We start from the raw sequence: 18,913 nt of genomic DNA, 5'->3' as shown, positions 1-18,913 counted from the left end.
GGGTTATAAAGAATTCGAACCAGGGGTGTGTTTGTGAATGAATGACGTGTATATGTCGTGGCATTATGTGGATTGCAGGGGGCCGTCCAGCGTGAGGGGGATGCTTGGCAGGAGACACGGGGTCTGGAGGTAGACATGGGAACAACAAACCCATGCTCTATAGACCACTTTGAAGTGTACATGGTCTTTGGCACCTCTTGGCCTTTATCGCTCCCTGACAGCTCCACTTGCCAGCAGCTCAAGTACCCCGGTGCGAACTGCCTTTGATAGGGCGGGGGGTGGATCGGGGCGGTGGTCGTGCAGACAAGACCCGTTTGCCGCAGGGCCTCACCAAGGAGAGGCCATCTAACTGAATGTAAGAGGATGGCTGCAGGATCTACTACATGGAAGGCAGGGGGGTGAGTTTATAAATACCTCACCCTCCCAGGAGAATATACACTAGATTCATTTAAAAAATCAAAACAACCATTGTTAAAATATATGTTGGGCTTTATTTTAGATTTTAATTAAACATAAATAATAAACATTACACATTGTAAAGTTGAGGTTGCAGCACATCGAGGGAAAATCCGCGGTATTGTCCACTGTCACTGGGGAAATGTTGTCTAATGGCAAGTACCGCACAGGCAGGTATTACTCTCCGAACGCGGTGTCCGAGCCTCCCGTGAAGCCACCAAGTGAAGCAACGATAGGCCACCAGCCTGTACCACCTGTGAAAAAAAAAGATGCAAACTGTATTAAACTGACCAAACTTTCTTATCAATGTCGATTCAGGTAACACATGTCATTTTCCTTAGAAAAAAATTATATCTAGAAAATGCACTATATGGAACCAATTTACATGCGTTCGAATGATATGTAAATGTAATTTTATATGTGGGAGACGACCATGAAATAGTGGTGGCATCACTGACATCACAAACAGAGTATACTTACTCGTTACTCGGATTACGCGGACGAACAGTGCCACGAAGTTCGTGCATAAGCACCATCATCATCCTCAACACTGTCCGTGAGAGGCAGGCTTCCCTGAACTCTGGCAGCTCGGTGATGCATTGCGGACTTTGCTCGCCTTCCTGCTGACTTTGCTCGCTTTCCGAAATGTAGGCCAAGCACCCGGAATTTTCACGGCAGCAGCAGTTCTCCTCCTCAGTTGGCATTAGCTCGCACCGATTGCACGTGCACCAGGTGGAGACGCCGTCCATGCGACATGGTCCAGGCTCTTCATCCGTTGACTGGTCCTCCCAACTGCCGTCCGAATCCCCATCGTTTTCGCGTGCTTGCCTTTCCAGTAGTTCTTCCTCGGTGTACTCGGGCTCGTACATATACGGCATTATTGTGGCCATTGTGCGGTAAAGATAGTAAAATAATTTATAGCGGTGGTACTGGTATCTGTTCACACGGGCTACAAGCGGCGAAGGTAGCTGACCAGAGCACAGAAACGAGTCACAGAATACTCAAAGTAACACAGAGAGAGGAATGGAATCGAAAATCTGCTGCTGTATGTTGTGAAACGGTCTGTTTATACTTATTGGGGAAAGAGGCGTCCTGCCATTTCCATGGCAACACGTCAATAGCTGAGGCGCAGCGATTGTTGACACGAGACGTGCTTGAAATGGGCAGTACGCGTCTGCTGATGTCAGGCTCAGGGGCGGGGGATTTGATTTAGTGCCGCAAAGGCAGGTGAGCCAGGTCGATGCGGCGGAATGATAGGATTATCACAAAATGGAGGCTGATTTCGAGTGCGATAATGGGCGAAAAGTTGGGTAAGGTCCATAGGAAAGTTTCCTACGATCTACCGATTTATGCTTACAAACACATGGCCGACCCGTAGGGACAATAAAAAAAAAGTCCCGGAACTCTCCTTTAATGAGAGGCTGCTCAGCAGGCTACTCTGGCTGTGCTTGCACGTGACGCTGTGCTGATATTCCTCTGTAAATGCGTGTTGTAACAGAAAAGTCCCCGGAGTCCTGTGCGCTTGAGCCGGGAACCACGAATTACAGTAGGTACCTAGGTGCTCGCGCATGCATGACTAGAGCTCTCACGTCCAAGGAAACCCAAAAGCGAGCGACTTACTCGCGGGTCCGGCTGCGACTCTGCTCCTGTATTGCCCCACGTTGTACCGGAAAATTGTAAACGCAAGCGCTGCGCGCCACTCAACACCGAATATTCAAACAGTAAACATCCAATTAAAATATAACATGGGGCATGCTATCCACATAGCTTCTACCCCAAATTCTGATCATCACAGTAGCTACTTATCTCTTTGGAAGAGCAGAAAGAAGTGGAAAGGACCTAGGCAAGGAGTGGCTTATGGGACACAGAGATAGGATCGGACTACCAGAGACACTGAGGTTCATGGGATATGAAGTTTAGAGTGTTTTTGGTTTAAAAAAATATAAGATTTTAAATAGACATTTTTAAGATTTAAAGCTGCTGAAAAAAAGAGTAGAAATAATGAAGTTTAAGCATAATGCTCGCCTCCGGTCGTGACCTAGAATTAAAATGCAGAGCAGATTGCGGCAATAACATGTCAACAAAGTTTAACAGTGGATTTTGAAGACTGCATTGGAGTCAAAAGCACTGCAGTGCAAATCAAGGCACTCCAACTGATGAAACTCCAAAAGTATTTTAACTGCATATATTGACAGACTTGTGCTCTTTGCAGCAACCAACCGCCAGAATATCATAATTCACAACGTGTGCATTCCTCAACAACAAAAGACGCATCATTTTTTTTTTTTTATACTGCAAATGTAAATCAATTTCACATCCGTTCAAAATCATTTGTCGAATTGAACCTGGTCCTCACCATTAATCTTTTGCAACTTGACTAATGCATTTTGTCCTTTGGCCATGCGGTTCCAGCTCTTTATTGCACATAGCCCTGCAGCATTTCCTCTGCAAACAGGGGACAAGGCATACATACTTCACGTTTTACCTGTCACATCAGTCATTGCCTGAACCTCTTTTCCAGGCCTGTTTAGCCTCTCTCTTTACTTGCTTTGGTCTGGTGAGGTCTTTAGCATGTTATTACATATTTGTTTGAATGGGACTGCAACCTTGAATTATTCTCTCACAGAATATCCTGTTTTCTGTGCACTCTTATAATGCCTTAGTGATATTGTTTGTTTGTTTATTTTATTTCTATAGCACACCAAACCCAGAGGTATCTGGGCGCATTAGAGCAAAGTTACCTGTGTTACAAATAGTCATATTCCCAGATTACAGAGTAGTACATTGTAACCGGTTGCAGGTATATACAAAATGTCCATAATCACAGATAATAGCGAAGTACAATGAGATAATGAGTGGATCAGTCTGGTAACAACGTCGTAGTTACAGAGAGTAGTATTGTGCATTAAGTGCCCATGGGGGTTGTGCAGTCCATTCTCCACGTCCCTCTCAGTAAGCCATGTAATGGCTTTTCTCTTGAAGTTAAAGCAAGACTGGGTCGACTTGAGCGACAGTGGGGGTGTGTTCCATAGCTGGGCCGCCATAACTAGGAAACTGCTCCCCCTGACTTCCTAAGTTTGTAGCTTGGGACTACCAGGCAAGAGGTATTTGTTGACCTGGTGACATGTGCTGGAGATCTGAGGGTGAATTTCTCCGTTAGGTAGGGTGGGGCGGCATGATTCAGGGATTTATGTGTGAGAGACATAGTTTTAAGCTGAATCTTATCCTTGATGGACAGCAATCTATGATGTTTCCGAGATATGTTCTCTCCTTGGGATGCTCAAAGCAGACCTAAGTGCATTATTTTGCAAGGTTTGTAGTTTGTTGGTAACGTATTTACTAGCGCCTGAGTAGAGTCTGTTACAATAATCAAGGTTTGACAGGATAAGGGCTCTAGCTAGGATCCGGCAGTTCTCATTAGAGAGCAGAGATTTGGAGGCCCTAATCAATTTACCAGCGTAAGCCGTGGCCGGGGCCCCAGCGTTAACGCATTTGTGTAGATTCAGTGTAGAATCTAGATAGAGACTGAAGGTATTACCTCTTTAGCCACCGGGATGTTGTTCCCATCGATATTAAATGAAGCATAATCAGAGTGAAGTTTATTCAGGTTAACAGGGGAGCCTAGAATCATGAGCTCAGTTTCATCACCATTCCATCCATACCTGAATGATTAAATACATTTTGTTCACAAGCAGTACGTCAGTATCATAATTCCCCATTAAGGGGAGGAGGATCTGGGTGTCATCTGCCTAGTTAGTGTAGGTGACACCCAGATGATCCAAATCATCGAATAAAGGCTTTGTGAAGATATTGTACATTGTTGGTGACACACAAGAGCCTTGGGAGACTCCGCAAGGGATGGGATTGGGTCAGCTGCTGCTGACGGGGAGAAGACCCATGGTCCTATTGTTTAGAAAGGATTGTATCCATGTAAATGCATTCTGAGAAAAGTGAGCTGCTGTGGCAAGGTGATTGCAAAGTAGACTGTGGTCAACCAAATCAAACGCAGCCGATCGGTCCAAAAGTAGTAGCAGTGCAATCTTCCCATTATCTTTGAGTTCGTCAATCTGGGTTTTTAAGTCAATCAGTGCTGTTTCGGTACCATGTTGAGGTCTAAAGCCAGATTGCTGCGTCCCTAGGAGATGGTTGATCTATTCCCTGTCCAATTTCTTCAGTAAGAATCGGACTGTGGTGATTGTCCTGTAATTAGTGGGAATAGTAGGGTCAAAAGATTGCTTTTTTGGGAGGGGTAGACCTCAAGACTCCTTTAAGTTACTAGGTACAATACCTGAGGTAAATGAGGCATTGATTAATTTGGATATGAACTGCGCCAGGTCTCTTTCAGCATCTTTGATTATTTGAGCCGGGCCGCTATCTCCTTGGCACCATGATGGCTTAAGGGATGCAATAATTTTTTGTACCTCTGGGATGGAGACTTTAGAGAATTTGAAGCATTGCAGTGGTTTGGAGGGTGACTTGAGTTTTGTAAGTTTAGATGTTTGTTGGCGATTTTATTTTGAAGAGTGGCTATTTTATTGGTGAGAGCATTCTGAATGTTCGTACACCAGAGTTCGTCCTTTATGCAAGGATCCGTTGGAGGAATGGGTCTCTCCATTTCTCTGAGGATAACAAAGAGCTCTTTGGTATTAGAGCTAGCTTGGTTAATTCCATTTCTTAACCAAGTATCTCTTCTTTGTACTTAGCTGAAAGATTCATCAGGTTTGTTTTGTTTTCTGCAGAGGGGAGGTGTTTCCATAAGGTTTCCATTTTTCTTTTCTAAGGTTTTTAGCTGCAGAGTGAACCATGAGTTCAGGTGAGCTCTGGGTTTACCTTTGCACATTTTAAGTGGGGCGATGATGTCACAGGCTTGGGTCATGGTAGAGTTGTAAGCATCTACTAGCACATCTGGGTCGGTGGTGTACTCTAAGGAGTTTAGGGTAGGGATCACATGTGGCAGGATGGCGTCCGCCTTTAAGTGGGGCGATGATGTCACAGGCTTGGGTCATGGTAGAGTTGTAAGAATCTACTAGCACATCTGGGTCGGTGGTGTACTCTAAGGAGTTTAGGGTAGGGATCACATGTGGCAGGATGGCGTCCGCCGTGATGTTCCTTTTGTTCCACGTAAGACATGTAGGCGCTATCGGGTTGGATTTAGTTTTAGGAATATTGGCTGAGAGGGTGAATGACAATAGGTGGTGATCAGTCCATGATTGAGGTACAATTGATGTGATTACAGTGTCACAGTTGAGATCAGCTACCCAATCTAGGGTCCTCCCTTTGTCATGGGTAGGCTGGGTAACTTTTTGGTTTAAGCCATAGCTACTGCTAATGCCTGGTGATCATTAGGGTCGTTAAATCAAAAATTGAAATCTCCTAGTAGAAGTATTTGCGAGGAGGCTTTGGTATTATCCGATATTAGCAGCATTATTTCTTCCTCAAAGGTGCCAGTGGGCCCTGGAGGTCTGTAAATTAGATGGATAGTTATGGTACAGAAGTTTGAGATCAGTATTTTGGCTGTGAGTAATTCACAGGATGAAAATGTTGGCGTAGTAGCAAATCTTGATTCTAAGTTAGACTTTGCTATAATGGCAATACCGCCACCTCTGGAATCTTATCAGCTCTTATGATAGAGTAGTTATCAGGTACAGCAAGTAGGAGTGAAGGGCCAGCTGCTGCAAGAAAACAGGATTCTGTTATTGCCTGAAGTCAAGGTTTTCAGCTGTGATTAGCTCAGCGATGTCTGTAGCATGCACTACCATTGATCTGGCATTGATTAATGCCCCCTTCATAGTTTGTGTAGTTGCATAAGTGGGAGTGGCATATGATTTTTCTTGTTTCAGGTTATTATGGAAGTTCAAAGTTTTGGTCGAGACTTTTCTAGGTGCAACAGAATGTTTTAGATTAGACAGTGAGTTTTTTGGGGAGGCGGTGAGCAATGGCTTGTGGTAGGTTGGAGGTCTGGAGCAAAGTCTGTTGTTTCTGTCTTTGGTGGAGCAAGGATGACTGGGGGATGTCAACTGGGTAGGGAGACAGTGGGTGCCCTGGTAGAGGCAGACGAAAGTTAGCACTGCTCAAGAGTACTGTGTTAGGGGTCTTGGAGTCTAGGCATAGCTTAAGTAAACATTTTGTTGGCCTTATTGAGGAGTCCAGATAGTTGTATTTAAGCGAAGGTAAAACAAAGGTGTAGCCTTGATCCCTTGTGGGTAGTGATTCTTGTACATTGTTAGACAATTGTAATATACAAATGTTGGCTGTATGGTTGGGAGATCCTGGTTTAAGTCCAGGAACGGCCTAAGAGTGGTAGCAATAATAATAGCGAGGCATACATGTTTTAGGTAGGCAGCTGGTACGAGATAGACCACGTGTCAAGTCCAATTGCAGTGTCAGACCGGAGTTAATGGCATAGAGCATACTATGATATTAACATGTCATCATACAAACTGTACATATAATTGACAAGACATACCAGTCACAAAGAGGGAAAGGTCGGTGGCGTTATGCCCAATTCACCTGTGGGATTGAACGCAGAAAACAATAGTTACCTTATTCATACTTAACCACAAGTCATCACTCTGTGTAGATCCGTAGCTGTGACTGTACAGGTACTGGTTGATGCCATGCTGGAACACATCTTCTGACAAATAGCTTTGCAGCATCAAGAGTATGGAAGCTCCCTGCGGTAAAGAGACATACAAGGGCATTAAACTTACTGTTGTAACATGGATCCATGCCCCACAGGCATCTCTGCACTAACAGTCGGACTCCCGGGTACACAGCCTGAGGACGACTCACTCCAATCAATAAAGGAAGCGTTACTTCTGAGAGGAACAGATTACCAAAATGCTCTGCTGACCTCATTTCAATCTTTTAGATTAATTACTTTTGAAGAGACACGGGCTTGATTCCAGAAACCGGGCAACGTGATCAATACCATCACGTCAATACCTGGCCTGCGGATGCAGCCAGCATGATGCTGTATAAAACAATGTACACAATGGAAACACTTTCTGCTGAATAGGCGCCATACAAATGCCCAATAAATAAAATAAACCCCAAATTATGACCACCACTGCACCATGTGCAGAAGATATGATGAAATAACAGTGTAACTGTAGGATGAATTTTCCTGAAAAAAAAAAAATCTAGATTGCCAATAAAGTTATGCACATTTGGAACAAAGATGACTCACTCAGTTAGGGAGGAGGTAAAAGCAGTGAATGGACTACAGCATCCCCAATACTCCAACCTTATGACGTACCATGAGCACTGTGTGCTCAGAGGACTAGGACAAGCGGGAGAATAAGTAGTTGTGAAGCGTTTAAAACACACAAGAAAGGAGGTGATGTGATAGAGGGAATGCCACAACTAACTGCTTGTTGCAGATTTTCTTTTGTTTTCAGTGTTCATCAACAAACAAGCCACTGCATAAACAGTGCCTTCTGCAAACAGGACCAATCATCAGCTACGCCTGTCTCTTTTCTTGGAGAGTAAGAAGAAGAATGAATTACTTACTTGTAACTGCAGTTCTCTACTGTTGGCATCTTTCAGATTCACATGCTTGCATTATTCCCAGTCCAAAATTATGCCCTATTAGCACCCTAGTGGACGGAGGCGGCCAATCAGATGGCTAGGAACACAGGCTTGAACCGCTGGTTCAAGCACGCATTCTATGCCGCCTGATGGCCTGCTCTGCCTATCGCCATCTTCCCCCCACCCTCCGTCCCTTTATTTATATATTGTTCAGCTCCCCACCCCTCTACTTACCTTATTTTGGCGGCATCGGTTGCTGGCGCCGCATCCGCTCCTTCCCCTTGTTCCCACAGGCTGCAATGGAAAGGGAAGAGAGGCTTCCCTTTCCATGGTGGCCCTCTAGGAAAAGGATTTTCCTTCTTACAACGGGATTCCCTTTCTCTTCCCATGGTCTTCTCTTGAATTGGTTTAAAGAATATCTCTCTCTCTTCGTTTGAGCTTCAATCTCTTACCAAAGGGTGCCCCCCCCTCTGGTCTTCCCTTCTTGTAATGTGGGACCAGAACCCCTTCTCAAGTTTGAAAATGTCTCTCACTTTGCTAAAGTGTACCTCTCATCCCCTCTGGTCGTCTCCTCCCGTTGTGTGGGTCCCCGACCCCCTTCACAAGTTGGTAAGGTCTCTTACTTAAGGCAAGGTTCACTATCCTGCCAGGCGTTCTCGTATGAACCACTTTCCAAGTTTCTCAATATGCGGGTTCTGGTTCCAGGCCCCCTTCTCAGATGTATAGTGTCTCTCAACAAGGCCTGGTTCACTAACCTGCTAGACCTCTCTCTTATGTTCTCTCTGGGGTGTTCTCTCACCCACTGTCTCTTTATATGAACTCTCTGTTTGGTCCCACTGGGACAAGGAAGATCGTTCCACACTTCGACTCAACAGCCTCCAGGGTTTTCCCATACCTTCTTGGTCCCCCTTCACATACCTTCCAACTTGGTCCGTGAGGGTTCTGGTCCTCGGCAACACTGGTAAGCTTCTCAGGCTTCCCCTGGACTCTCGCACTTTGCTTGTGACTGTCGGCGACTCTGGTTTCTTCCCGCACATCGGGTCCCGCCCGGATTACTCCGATGGCTGTTTCCCTGCCACCAGATGTCGGTTTCCCCAGTCTTTGGGTGCATCTTGGCTCTTCGCTGTATTTTCAGACTCCAGCCTGTTTCTCCAGGCGTCTGGGGCGCAGCGGGTCCTCTCAGCGCAGTTTCGCTTCCCAAATCGATGCTCCTCTGGGGCAGGACTAAGGAGAGTACTTCAGTTTTTTATGGTAGCTTCACTTTCAGGTTTGTAATAGCTACTATGTTGGTCTTGGTTCCGTATAGAGCTCTTCATTGCCTTGCTCTTCTTCGTCTCAGTATTTTCAAAGTTATTTATACTCATTCTTCCCCCACTCTTCCTCAACACAGTATTGGCTATTCGGATAAACAGGATTGCAATGGTATCCTGTGATTTATTTTTTTATATTGATCTTTATTAACATTTTCTAACATTTTCTAATATTGTAAAATACGGTACAGCCAAATGCAAAACACAATCTCAGAATGACCCACTTTATAATGGCACACCAGTATAACAGCCCTATATATATTTAATTCCCCTTTCCCCCTTCCTCCACCCCCTGGCTTGTGCGGACACAAGAAAGACCACCAACATTAAGGTCTGTTCAAATCCGGCTTGTATATCAACCTGTCGTTCACTTGTTCCCCTTCACCTTTCAGCCCCCCGGCTTTTGCACATTAGAAGATTTTAAAAAAAGTAAATCGCCATAATGACTAAGCCCGCTATACCTACAGTCCCTTTTCATACCCCTTGCCCTACAACCCCCACATCCGTGGACATGTACATAGACCGAAATTCCTCCCATTCCACGTCAACATTCCCACCTCTGCCGTCAATGGCTGCAGTGATCCTCTCCATACATATATATACAAGAATACATATATATTCTTCGCTGTGTTTAGCCATTCCAAGCCCTTTCCGTCAATACCAAAATGGCAAATGCGGTAGGCTGCTGTATTCCCCCTCACTACCCTCCAAACAAAACAAAACCATCAATGGTGTCTTTGTCCAGGGGACTCTCTCCAGCTCCTTAATCCATCCAAGCACTTCATCCCAACAGACCTGCACCCTCTCACAAGCCCATCACATATTCCAATAGTCAGCCCGATTACCACATTTATGCCAACAAAGAGGACTTGCCCTTGGAAACATCCTGGAGAGTCACACTGGGTCATACTGCCACCTTTGCATACTGCCACCTTTGCAGAAAACCCTGTATTCCCTGCAACCCCTTTTTTTGCCATAGTGATTTACTTACTTACAGACCCAATTCTCCTTGCCATTTATTCCGGAGCTTCTCTGTGTTTCCCTTCTCTGCCTCCACCAGCGCCCCATACAGGGATGAGTGTGATGCCGGAAATGCATCTGAGGGACAGGGCCTCTGAATCCTTGTCCTTTTTCTGTTTTTATCGTGTGTTCTGTTATGTTTTCTGCCCAGGAGTCCATTTGGGACTCCTGGCAGTGCAGCTCTCTCTTTTGGTTTGGTGAACAGACCCATGGGATACCCTTATGGCACCCATGGGTAGGGGTACAACCCTGTGCCCCTAGTGTATGTTTTTGGGCACCTGTGGGTGGCCCACAGAGCAGGGTATGGGCTGGTGGCAGCTCCATGCTGAATTGGACAGGTGCTCTGGGTGTCCTCCATTTTGGGATACCCAGGCCCTGCCATTGGGATCAGTTGATTCCTGATAGAAAACAAGATGGCCCCTGTGGCCTCTTGCTTTCTATTGCCTGTTGTCTTGTTTTTCCCAAAGTCCTGGGAAGCCCTGACTCTGTCCCTTCCCCCTGACTGGCTGTTGGGTGGAAGTTCCATATATGGTGTTGTTGTGAAGGCCCAGCTAGACTGACTGGAGCCTTCCCTTTGACTGTATGTTGTGGGTACCTCCTGTGGGTGGGACCTGGGTGAATGGAGTGTGTGACCAATATACACTTCTTGTTGTGGTTGTCTGGTTTCTGGCATGTGAGACAAAGACTGAGACAGCCCTGCCCGAAACTGGCCTGAATGCAGTGTGTAGTGTTGAATGGCTGGGTACTTGTCCCAATCCACATTCCTTGTTGTGAGTGTCTGAAAGGGAGGAGTGTGGCCTGAATGCACTGTGTGCCTGATTGGCTGACTGACTGCATGAATGCCCTTCTGTGTGATTGGCTGCTGTGTGTGTGCCAGCAGTGTGGATGAGAGACAGAATAGTATATCTGGGGACCTCTCACCACTGGAAATTGTTCAGAAGCATTCAGAAGCTGAGTCTCCACTCAAGAGTAACTGGATTTGCTGATCCTCGACGTCCAGCTGGAAGAAGAAGACTTGCTGTGGCATTTGCTTCGACAGAAACTGAAGGTTGTCGAAATCGTCGAGGACTGACCCGAGAGAGGACCTGGCTAGGCGCCCTCTTCCCGTGCTCCGAGGGACCATCGAGCACCGCTGAATCTTCGCCGAAGCGCCCTGGAAGTCAGACCCTCGAAAGGCTGCCGACCCGAGACGGGACCGCCGAGGAGATCGAAGTGAAGCACCCGGACATCGACGCTGTCGAAGTCCATTGCCGTCGACCAGGGTTCGCAGGTCTGTGTAACCGCTGGAGGCCCGTCGAAGTTGTGTTGCCCCGCCGTGGGAACCACTTGACGCCGTGCCGCCGACGACCGGAGCCGTCCGCTCCTTGCCTAAGAACATTTGCCTTGAAGGACTCCCTCGTCCGCATCGTCGGCCGCTTTGTCCCGCCGGAGAAAGTCGAGGACGACCAACGCGCCGAGGAGAATCCGCCGGTGGGTTTCCCGCCACCTCACGACCCCAAAGACTCGAGCGACTCGACGCCCTTGCTGGGCCACCGTCACCCACAATCTTTGCGGTCCAGAACTAGTGTCGCCGAGGTGCCCCGCACGCCTCTTCCTCGCAGGACGCCGACGTCTCGACGCCGACGAGCACCGCTCGGATCGAAGCCTGCCGCCTCATCGACGCCGTTCTACCTTGTTTGTTGTCGGACGTTCGACGCCCCGTGTCTCCCGCTTGAAAGGGAAGGCATTCAAGAAGGGCCGTCGATTCCCCGACACCGAACACCGAGTTCCTCGACGCCTCTCGACGATCCGTGACTCCTGCTTTAAAGGGGGTCATTCAAGAAGGATCTGTCGACGCCTCTTCGAAGAACTCGACTCCACCAGGTACATTGGGGGGGTAAAAACATTATAGGAGAGAAATAGACTATTGAACAATATATGGACTGGGCTGGTGTTATATCTCTTTATTTTACAGGTTGCCCAGGTGGGGGGATCTCCACACAGAACTGTGTCCAGTGGTAGGGGCCAGTATTCTGCCTATTGTTTCAACCCTCTGTTATCTCTCCTCTCTCTATTGCTGGTTTCCTTCTTATTGATCTGTGTGCCATTTTAACAGTATTGTGAATGCACTTTAATGAGGTCTAATATTAGTGGTACCACTTTAGAATTGTAGATATTTACCATTGCTGATTTTCCTGAGCACAAAGTGCGTTATTGTGATAAGTGTACATAACCCTTGAATATTAATTATATAAAGACTGTGTTTTCAGTAATACAGTGTGTGGACATTCCTTTGTGGGGGCTTGGGGATACACTGTACTTAAGAACCAGCCTGCATCACCTCCTGAGAAGCTAGGCCTTGATTGCTCGTCCATCGTTACCATATTAGAGAATCTTGGCTGGGGTCCTCTGTGCCTCCCCTCTACCATATAGAGAGCGGAAGTACAGACCCCCCTACCAGTCTTTACAATGAGATCAATCCATTCATTTCCCTTCGTGAGTACAGGACTTTTTCCAAAGGGTCGAGCTCTCACTGCATCAGTTTCTTCCAGGGCTCTTATGTAATTACACCCTTTCAGCTGCAGGTATGAGAACACTGACACTTTTCCTATTGCCAACGACCCCTCCAGGTCCACCAATGAGATTAATTGGCCCTCCCTCCTCAACTGACCCACCTGCGTTAAAACCTGCCTCAAACCAAGTCTGAAAACTGCCCAAATCTGGAATCCGATCCCTATCCCCCGGGGCACACAGGGGGCTCAGTGGAGAGAGCCAAGTTGTCATGCCGCTCGTACCGGAGCCCTTCCACTAAATATTCCAAATGACCCCTAGAATGACGTGTTCTCTAATCGTTCTCGAGATTAGGTCTCCCGACACCCACATCCATTCCCCTACTGTTGCTGGCCTAAGACAAAAATTGTCCAGCTCCACCCATTGACAGTCCCGCTGACCCCGCAGATGCGGGACCAGGACCCATACTTGTGTGGCCTTATAGTATAATCACATGTCCAGGAAACCCACCACTCCTTTTTCCTTTGGAAGCATCAAGACCTTATATGCCACCCTGGCTTTCTTTCTCTGTCACAAAAACCTCAAAAGACGCCCCTTGACCTCCCAAACCCTAAGAGTCTGGGTCAGAACAGGGATCATCTGAAATAGATAAAGCATTCTAGGGAGGAAGTTCATCTTTATGGTGTTCAGCCGTCCTCAGCCATGACATTGTTAATTTACTCCCTTTCTCCAGATTACCGAACATGTTCATTAGGAGTGATAGAAAATTCACTTTGTATAGCCCACGCATTTCCCTCATGACATTTATACCTAAATAACCTAATCAATCTTCATTGATCCGCATCCCCAAGAAGGCCAGTCTCTGCATATCATCCTCCCCCATTCGGTCCAAAGGAAATAGAATGGCTTTCCCCTTGTTAATTTTAAAACCAGACCACACTCTGCATTGTTCTACTAACTCCAGGACCGCTGGTTCCTAAGATGTAATATGTCATCAGCGTATAAACTCAGCTTGTATTCCGTTCCACCCACAACAATACCTTTCACTCGGGGTGCAACCTCTGAGCTAGAGGCTCCAGGGAAAGAGCAAAGAGTAGCAGCGAATGGGGACAACCTCGCCTTGTGCCCCACCCCAGCCCGAACGAGCGTGAGAAACTTCCATTAGCAGCCATACAGGGCTTTGGTTACGAGTATAGAGCCATGGTACCCTGCAAAAACGTAACCCCCACGGAGAACTTAACGAGGGCCGCCTTCAGGAAGTCCCAATCCACCCTGGCGATTGCCTTCTCCGCGTCAACTGACAGCAATGTGGCGTTACCCTTCTGTCGCCTGCCCATTCGATTAAGTGCAGAGATTTGCGCACCGTTCCGCTCCCTGTCGTCCCCTTATAGAGTCCACCTGGTCTGAGTGCACCAACCATGGCACATGAACATCCAGTCATGCTAGGACTCGAGTCAATAACGTTGCATCTACATTGAGGGGCGAGAACGGACTATGTGAACCACAGACGCGGGGGTCTCTGCTCTCTTTGGGTATAACCGAGATAAGAGCCCACACAAATGACTTCGGTGCCCGTCAGGTTTGCAAGATGTTATTAAACAGTTTAACCAGGTACAGGACCAGGACACCGGCAAATGTGTTAAAAAAAACCTGAGGAATACCTGTCTTTGCCCAGTGCCTTTCCCAACTAAAGCCTTCAGATCACCAGCAAGATCTCACCCCCCGTGAGAGGGGCATCCATTTATGTAGCCTCCTCAGGTGTCGGCGGCGCTAACGACACCTCATCCAGATAGATATCTATCCCCTCCTCGTCTGGCTGATCCCCCTCCCTTACATAGTCCTTCGTAGAAGGATGCAAAACTCTCCAATATCCCCCCAGGTGACATCTCTAGAGGGCCTCCCGGCCCCTCCGCACCTGATATCCATCTATAGGCACAATGCCCATGTAGTTGCGCTGCCAGTAGGGCATCCGCCTTGTATTTGTATTTTTTTTATTTGTATAGCGCACCAGGCCCAAAGGCATCCGGGCGCATATCTTGGTACAACATAGGTGCAAGTTAGACAGTAATTACGGTTAGAGTGTTTCATAAAATTATTCATCAGGTGAACATGGGTTACAATACAGATAAAGATGTGCAAAAGCAGGAAAGGCAAAATAGATACAGTACATAATAAGCAGGAAAGGCAAGATAAATACAGTACATAGTAAGCACAATATACAGGGTAGTTATTGGTGTTGTTGAGGGTGAACACAAATGGATTATTACATCAAAGTCAATGTGTAGCATACAACAGTGTCTAAAAGTTAGAAGAAGGATATTAAGTGCACGAACAGGTAACGGTTAGTCTTATGTGGAGGATAGCCAGAGTTTAGCTTTTTGTTTGAATAAAGTTGGAGAAGATTTGGATCTAATGGTTAGTGGAAGCGAGTTCCATAGTTTGGAAGCAAGAACTCGGAAGCTTACACCACCAGCTTTCTGAAGTTTGTATCTGGGGATGGTCAGGCAAGTGGCTGGGTGAGCACATACTGAGAGAAGCGAGAGGCTAGATGGATAGGGGCCTGTTTGTTCACACATTTGTGTGCGAGGACGAGAGATTTCAGTGATATTCTTTGTGTTACTGAAAGCCAGTGTAGACTCTTCCTTGTTTCGGAGATGTGTACAGATCTGGGGATTTTGAGGGCTGCTCTAATAGCATTATTATGAGTAACTTGGAGTTTATTGAGGTTACGTTGGTTAGTCCCTTGATATAATGCATTGCAGTCATCAAGTTTAGACATAACCAATGTCCAGGCCAGAGTAATGCAGTTCTGTGTGGAGAGGAAGGGACAGCATGCTGTGATGAGCTTGCATGTGTACGCAGAGGCAGAGACAACAGCATTCGTTTGTCTATTGAGTGATAGCGTGGAATCAAGATAGATTCCTAAAGTTTTGGTGTCAGTGGACACTTTGATGGAGTTGCCATCAATATTGAAGGTTTTGAACGATGGGTCAAGCCTATTCAGTCGCTGTTTGGGTCCAACTTTTGGTCATTTGTTTTACTAGTTTATGAAAGCTGGGAGGCTAAGGACTTATAAAGATTATGTGTTGGAACTTTCCATTGGCTATCCTTTTTAGACATAACCACTGACACCATCAGATTCATCGATAGAGGAGTGGATGCTGAACTAGAGTCCCCTGCTGAAGCAGGAGATCCCTTCTGTCATTAGGTTGAGTTGGCCCTGCTGTGGACAGTCCGAAGAACAAGAGGTGGTAGGGCCAGATTGACTCAATCAGAATCTTGAAGCAACTCAGGTTCTGTGTGAATTTGTTCAGTACATTTGCACTCAGAGGGAGTGGGGGGAGAATAGCACAGGAGGTTGGTCGTCCAGGGAAACAAAATAGCATTGCCTTCCATGTGTCATACATCCGACACTGTTCTCCCCTTGTGGCAAAGATACTAACCTCTGCAATCTTGGTTGCACAGAGACAACTTGTGTGACTGATAACACAATCAGCTCAGAGCATCTGCTCTCATATTAAGAACCACTGACTGATAGAGACAGCCTGGATGTTGATGTGTTCGGAGATGGCCCACTTCCACAGATCTAGCATCATCCAACATGGTCCGTCCCGCTTGTTTACATGCTGCTTAGCAGTGGTGTTGTCCATGAAGATGAAACCGCCCCTATTCCGCACAAGGGGAAGAAAAGCCTTCAGCAGCAGAAAGATGGTTCAACTGCGGCATATTGATTTGGAGTAGGTTGTCAATTGGCAGCCCAGATGTTGGACCTAGACCAACTCCAAAGTGAGACAGACATCGGATAAACCTGTGCAGGTTTAAGACCAAAATCGATAGGCACACTTATGTGTCCACTGTTAACATTGGGAGAATACCCGGCCCATCGACTGTGACTAGTTTGACGGCCTCTCTCTCCAACAGTAGCTGATTCTGTACCATCAAATGAGGGAAAATAAGCTGATGAGGAGATGAAGAAGGAGGCAGAGAAGGGTGAAGGCAGAAGTCTGGAGCCATTGCAGACAGGATCCACAGTCCTTTTCCGACCATTCTCCAAGTCTGGAGACAATTGGACACCCAGCCTCTGATATGAGGGAAATGCACCATGACTAATTTTTCTTCTCTTTACTAGCAGAAGGCTCAGTTTCAGGAGACCTGCCAATATTCTGCTTCTTGCGACTTCTCCCAGTGCTAAACATCCTGGCAGGCATGTCGCACCTAAACTGCCAAAAGGCAGCCAGAGAGTGGGGTCTCTCAGTATTCTGAGCCAAACAGCCAACCAGCTGAATAGAAGGTCCCAGAGCTGTACGTCAGTTGAAACTGTGCACATCTCCGTCTCATCGAAGGGGACCAAGCACCCTCCCTTTAGTGAATTTGAACAGGTTGGAGGACCACAGCGAAGCAGAAATGCATATGTCCACACTGAGGTTTATGACCCTCGCCATTGTATCCACATGGTGGAGCACGAAGCCCAACATCGCAATTGACACTTGCTTGGCCTCTCGCACACCCACCATGAACTGGTGACATCTGTTAGAGGGGATGCACTGAGAGACTGACTTCCAGAGACTATTGTTGCACCACTTAGTGTCAATGGGATTGTATTTCTGCGCTCGGTTAGCAATAGAGGATAAGTATATAGTGTTGCACCACTCCATGACAGCATCCACATTATACAACTGGAAAGCGGAGTTGCAGTAAAACATTTTCCTCAGAGAGTCAAGCTGTTTACACTCCTTGTCCATGGGGCGCGGCGGGCGGGGAGGGGGGGAATGCAGAAGAAGGAAGTCTTGTCCCTGATAGCTCCAGATATTTTGACCCCAACCGCTCTATAATCTGCCACCCACATTATGGAAGACCTTGCTTAGCAGCCCTGGAAAGTTCTCTCATATCCAGTGTCACCCAAGACTCCAAAGGAGGATCAGTGTCCAACAACGTGGGAATCAAAGGAGTTGTGCCACTCGACAGTGTGTCATGAACCGCCGAATTCGCCCATTCTGGACTTCATGGTCCATGATGCACCGCAGTGTGAACTCCGCGGTTCTACACACATGGCCGACCCTTCCAAAACGCTGCACACCAGCCTTTCCATGCTATGTTCGGCTTCCTAGAAAAGGACCACGCCTCTGCGGCGCCGCGCGTCTCAACGCTACTGCTTGGTGTAGTTAGACGTGCGTTTCCGAAGTTCACTTCACGCTCTTCTTGATACCTTGTTTCCTTCCTTCCTGGTACTCCTTCGTTCCCTTCCCCTTACCTTTCTTTCATGGTTCTATTCCTGGAATTACCTCGTGCTCGGAGTCAGTGCTCCGACTCCTTCGAGCCGACTCGTCTTCATCCTGGTCCCTCGTCCTGCATACTGAACGCTTCCTAGTGGAAGGCTACAAACCTCATGCTGGACTCCGAAGACCCGTGCCCAGGGGTATACAAGTCCCGGACAGTAAGAAAGAAGGAAGCTACGTCCAAGAAAGTCACAAGCAAGGAGAAACAGGTGAGAAGGGGAGAGACTTGTGACACAGTGCAATGAACAGGTCTAAAGGGGGAACAGAGGTTGGTACAGTCAGCCCAGAAGTCTGAACCACCTTTGTAGGAGCAGCGTGGGACCAAGCCAGGGCAACAGGCTATGCAGTACTCACAGGGCCATGTCATGCAACACACCCTGAAAGAAACCCTTAACACGATACAAGGCAATGAATCTCTGAAAAAGAGCCCAAAGAGTTGCTCTACGTTTATCTGGGGGAGTTTGGGGGGGGGGGGTTGTCCTAGACCTTTCCTCTCTAGGCTCCTGCCAGCAAGCAAAGCGATACCAAGGAGGTTCGAGCCCTTGTGGAAACACCCGCTTCATGGTGAACAGCCACCTCCTCCTCAATCCCTTCCACATCCTAAATGAGGGATGTTGGGGATAAGGATATTGAACAAGCCTGCCACCAACGCAAGTTTAAATAAGCTGGGCCACTAGCCTCTCCTTGGTCAGATCCATCGGATAGTCCAATAAAGGACTGTCACTTCCAAGGGACCAACAGAAACCTGAGTGCCAAGAATTTTCTTTTGTATTGAGGATAACAAAACTCTACAGAATTGGGTGTAACAGATTATGGGGATTCACCAAAAAC

The 18,913-nt window shown here is 47.1% G+C and overlaps 1 protein-coding gene across 1 annotated transcript in view; it reads right to left on the bottom strand.

Moving 5' to 3' along the window:
* LNPEP (leucyl and cystinyl aminopeptidase) overlaps positions 1–18,913 on the bottom strand; it is a 1,221,122-nt gene that overhangs the window by 556,291 nt on the left and 645,918 nt on the right. Inside the window, exon 9 of the mRNA XM_069627677.1 lies at positions 6,999–7,130. Coding sequence (XP_069483778.1) covers positions 6,999–7,130 — 132 coding nt within the window. The remainder of the gene's footprint in view (positions 1–6,998; positions 7,131–18,913) is intronic.

Source organism: Ambystoma mexicanum, chromosome 6p (genome assembly GCF_040938575.1).
Source record: "Ambystoma mexicanum isolate Mex_15411 chromosome 6p, UKY_AmexF1_1, whole genome shotgun sequence".
In the NCBI taxonomy this organism is placed as follows: Eukaryota; Metazoa; Chordata; class Amphibia; order Caudata; family Ambystomatidae; genus Ambystoma; species Ambystoma mexicanum.
The sequence above is the reverse complement of the archived record's forward strand: the minus strand, read 5'-3'. Positions and strand labels throughout refer to the sequence as shown.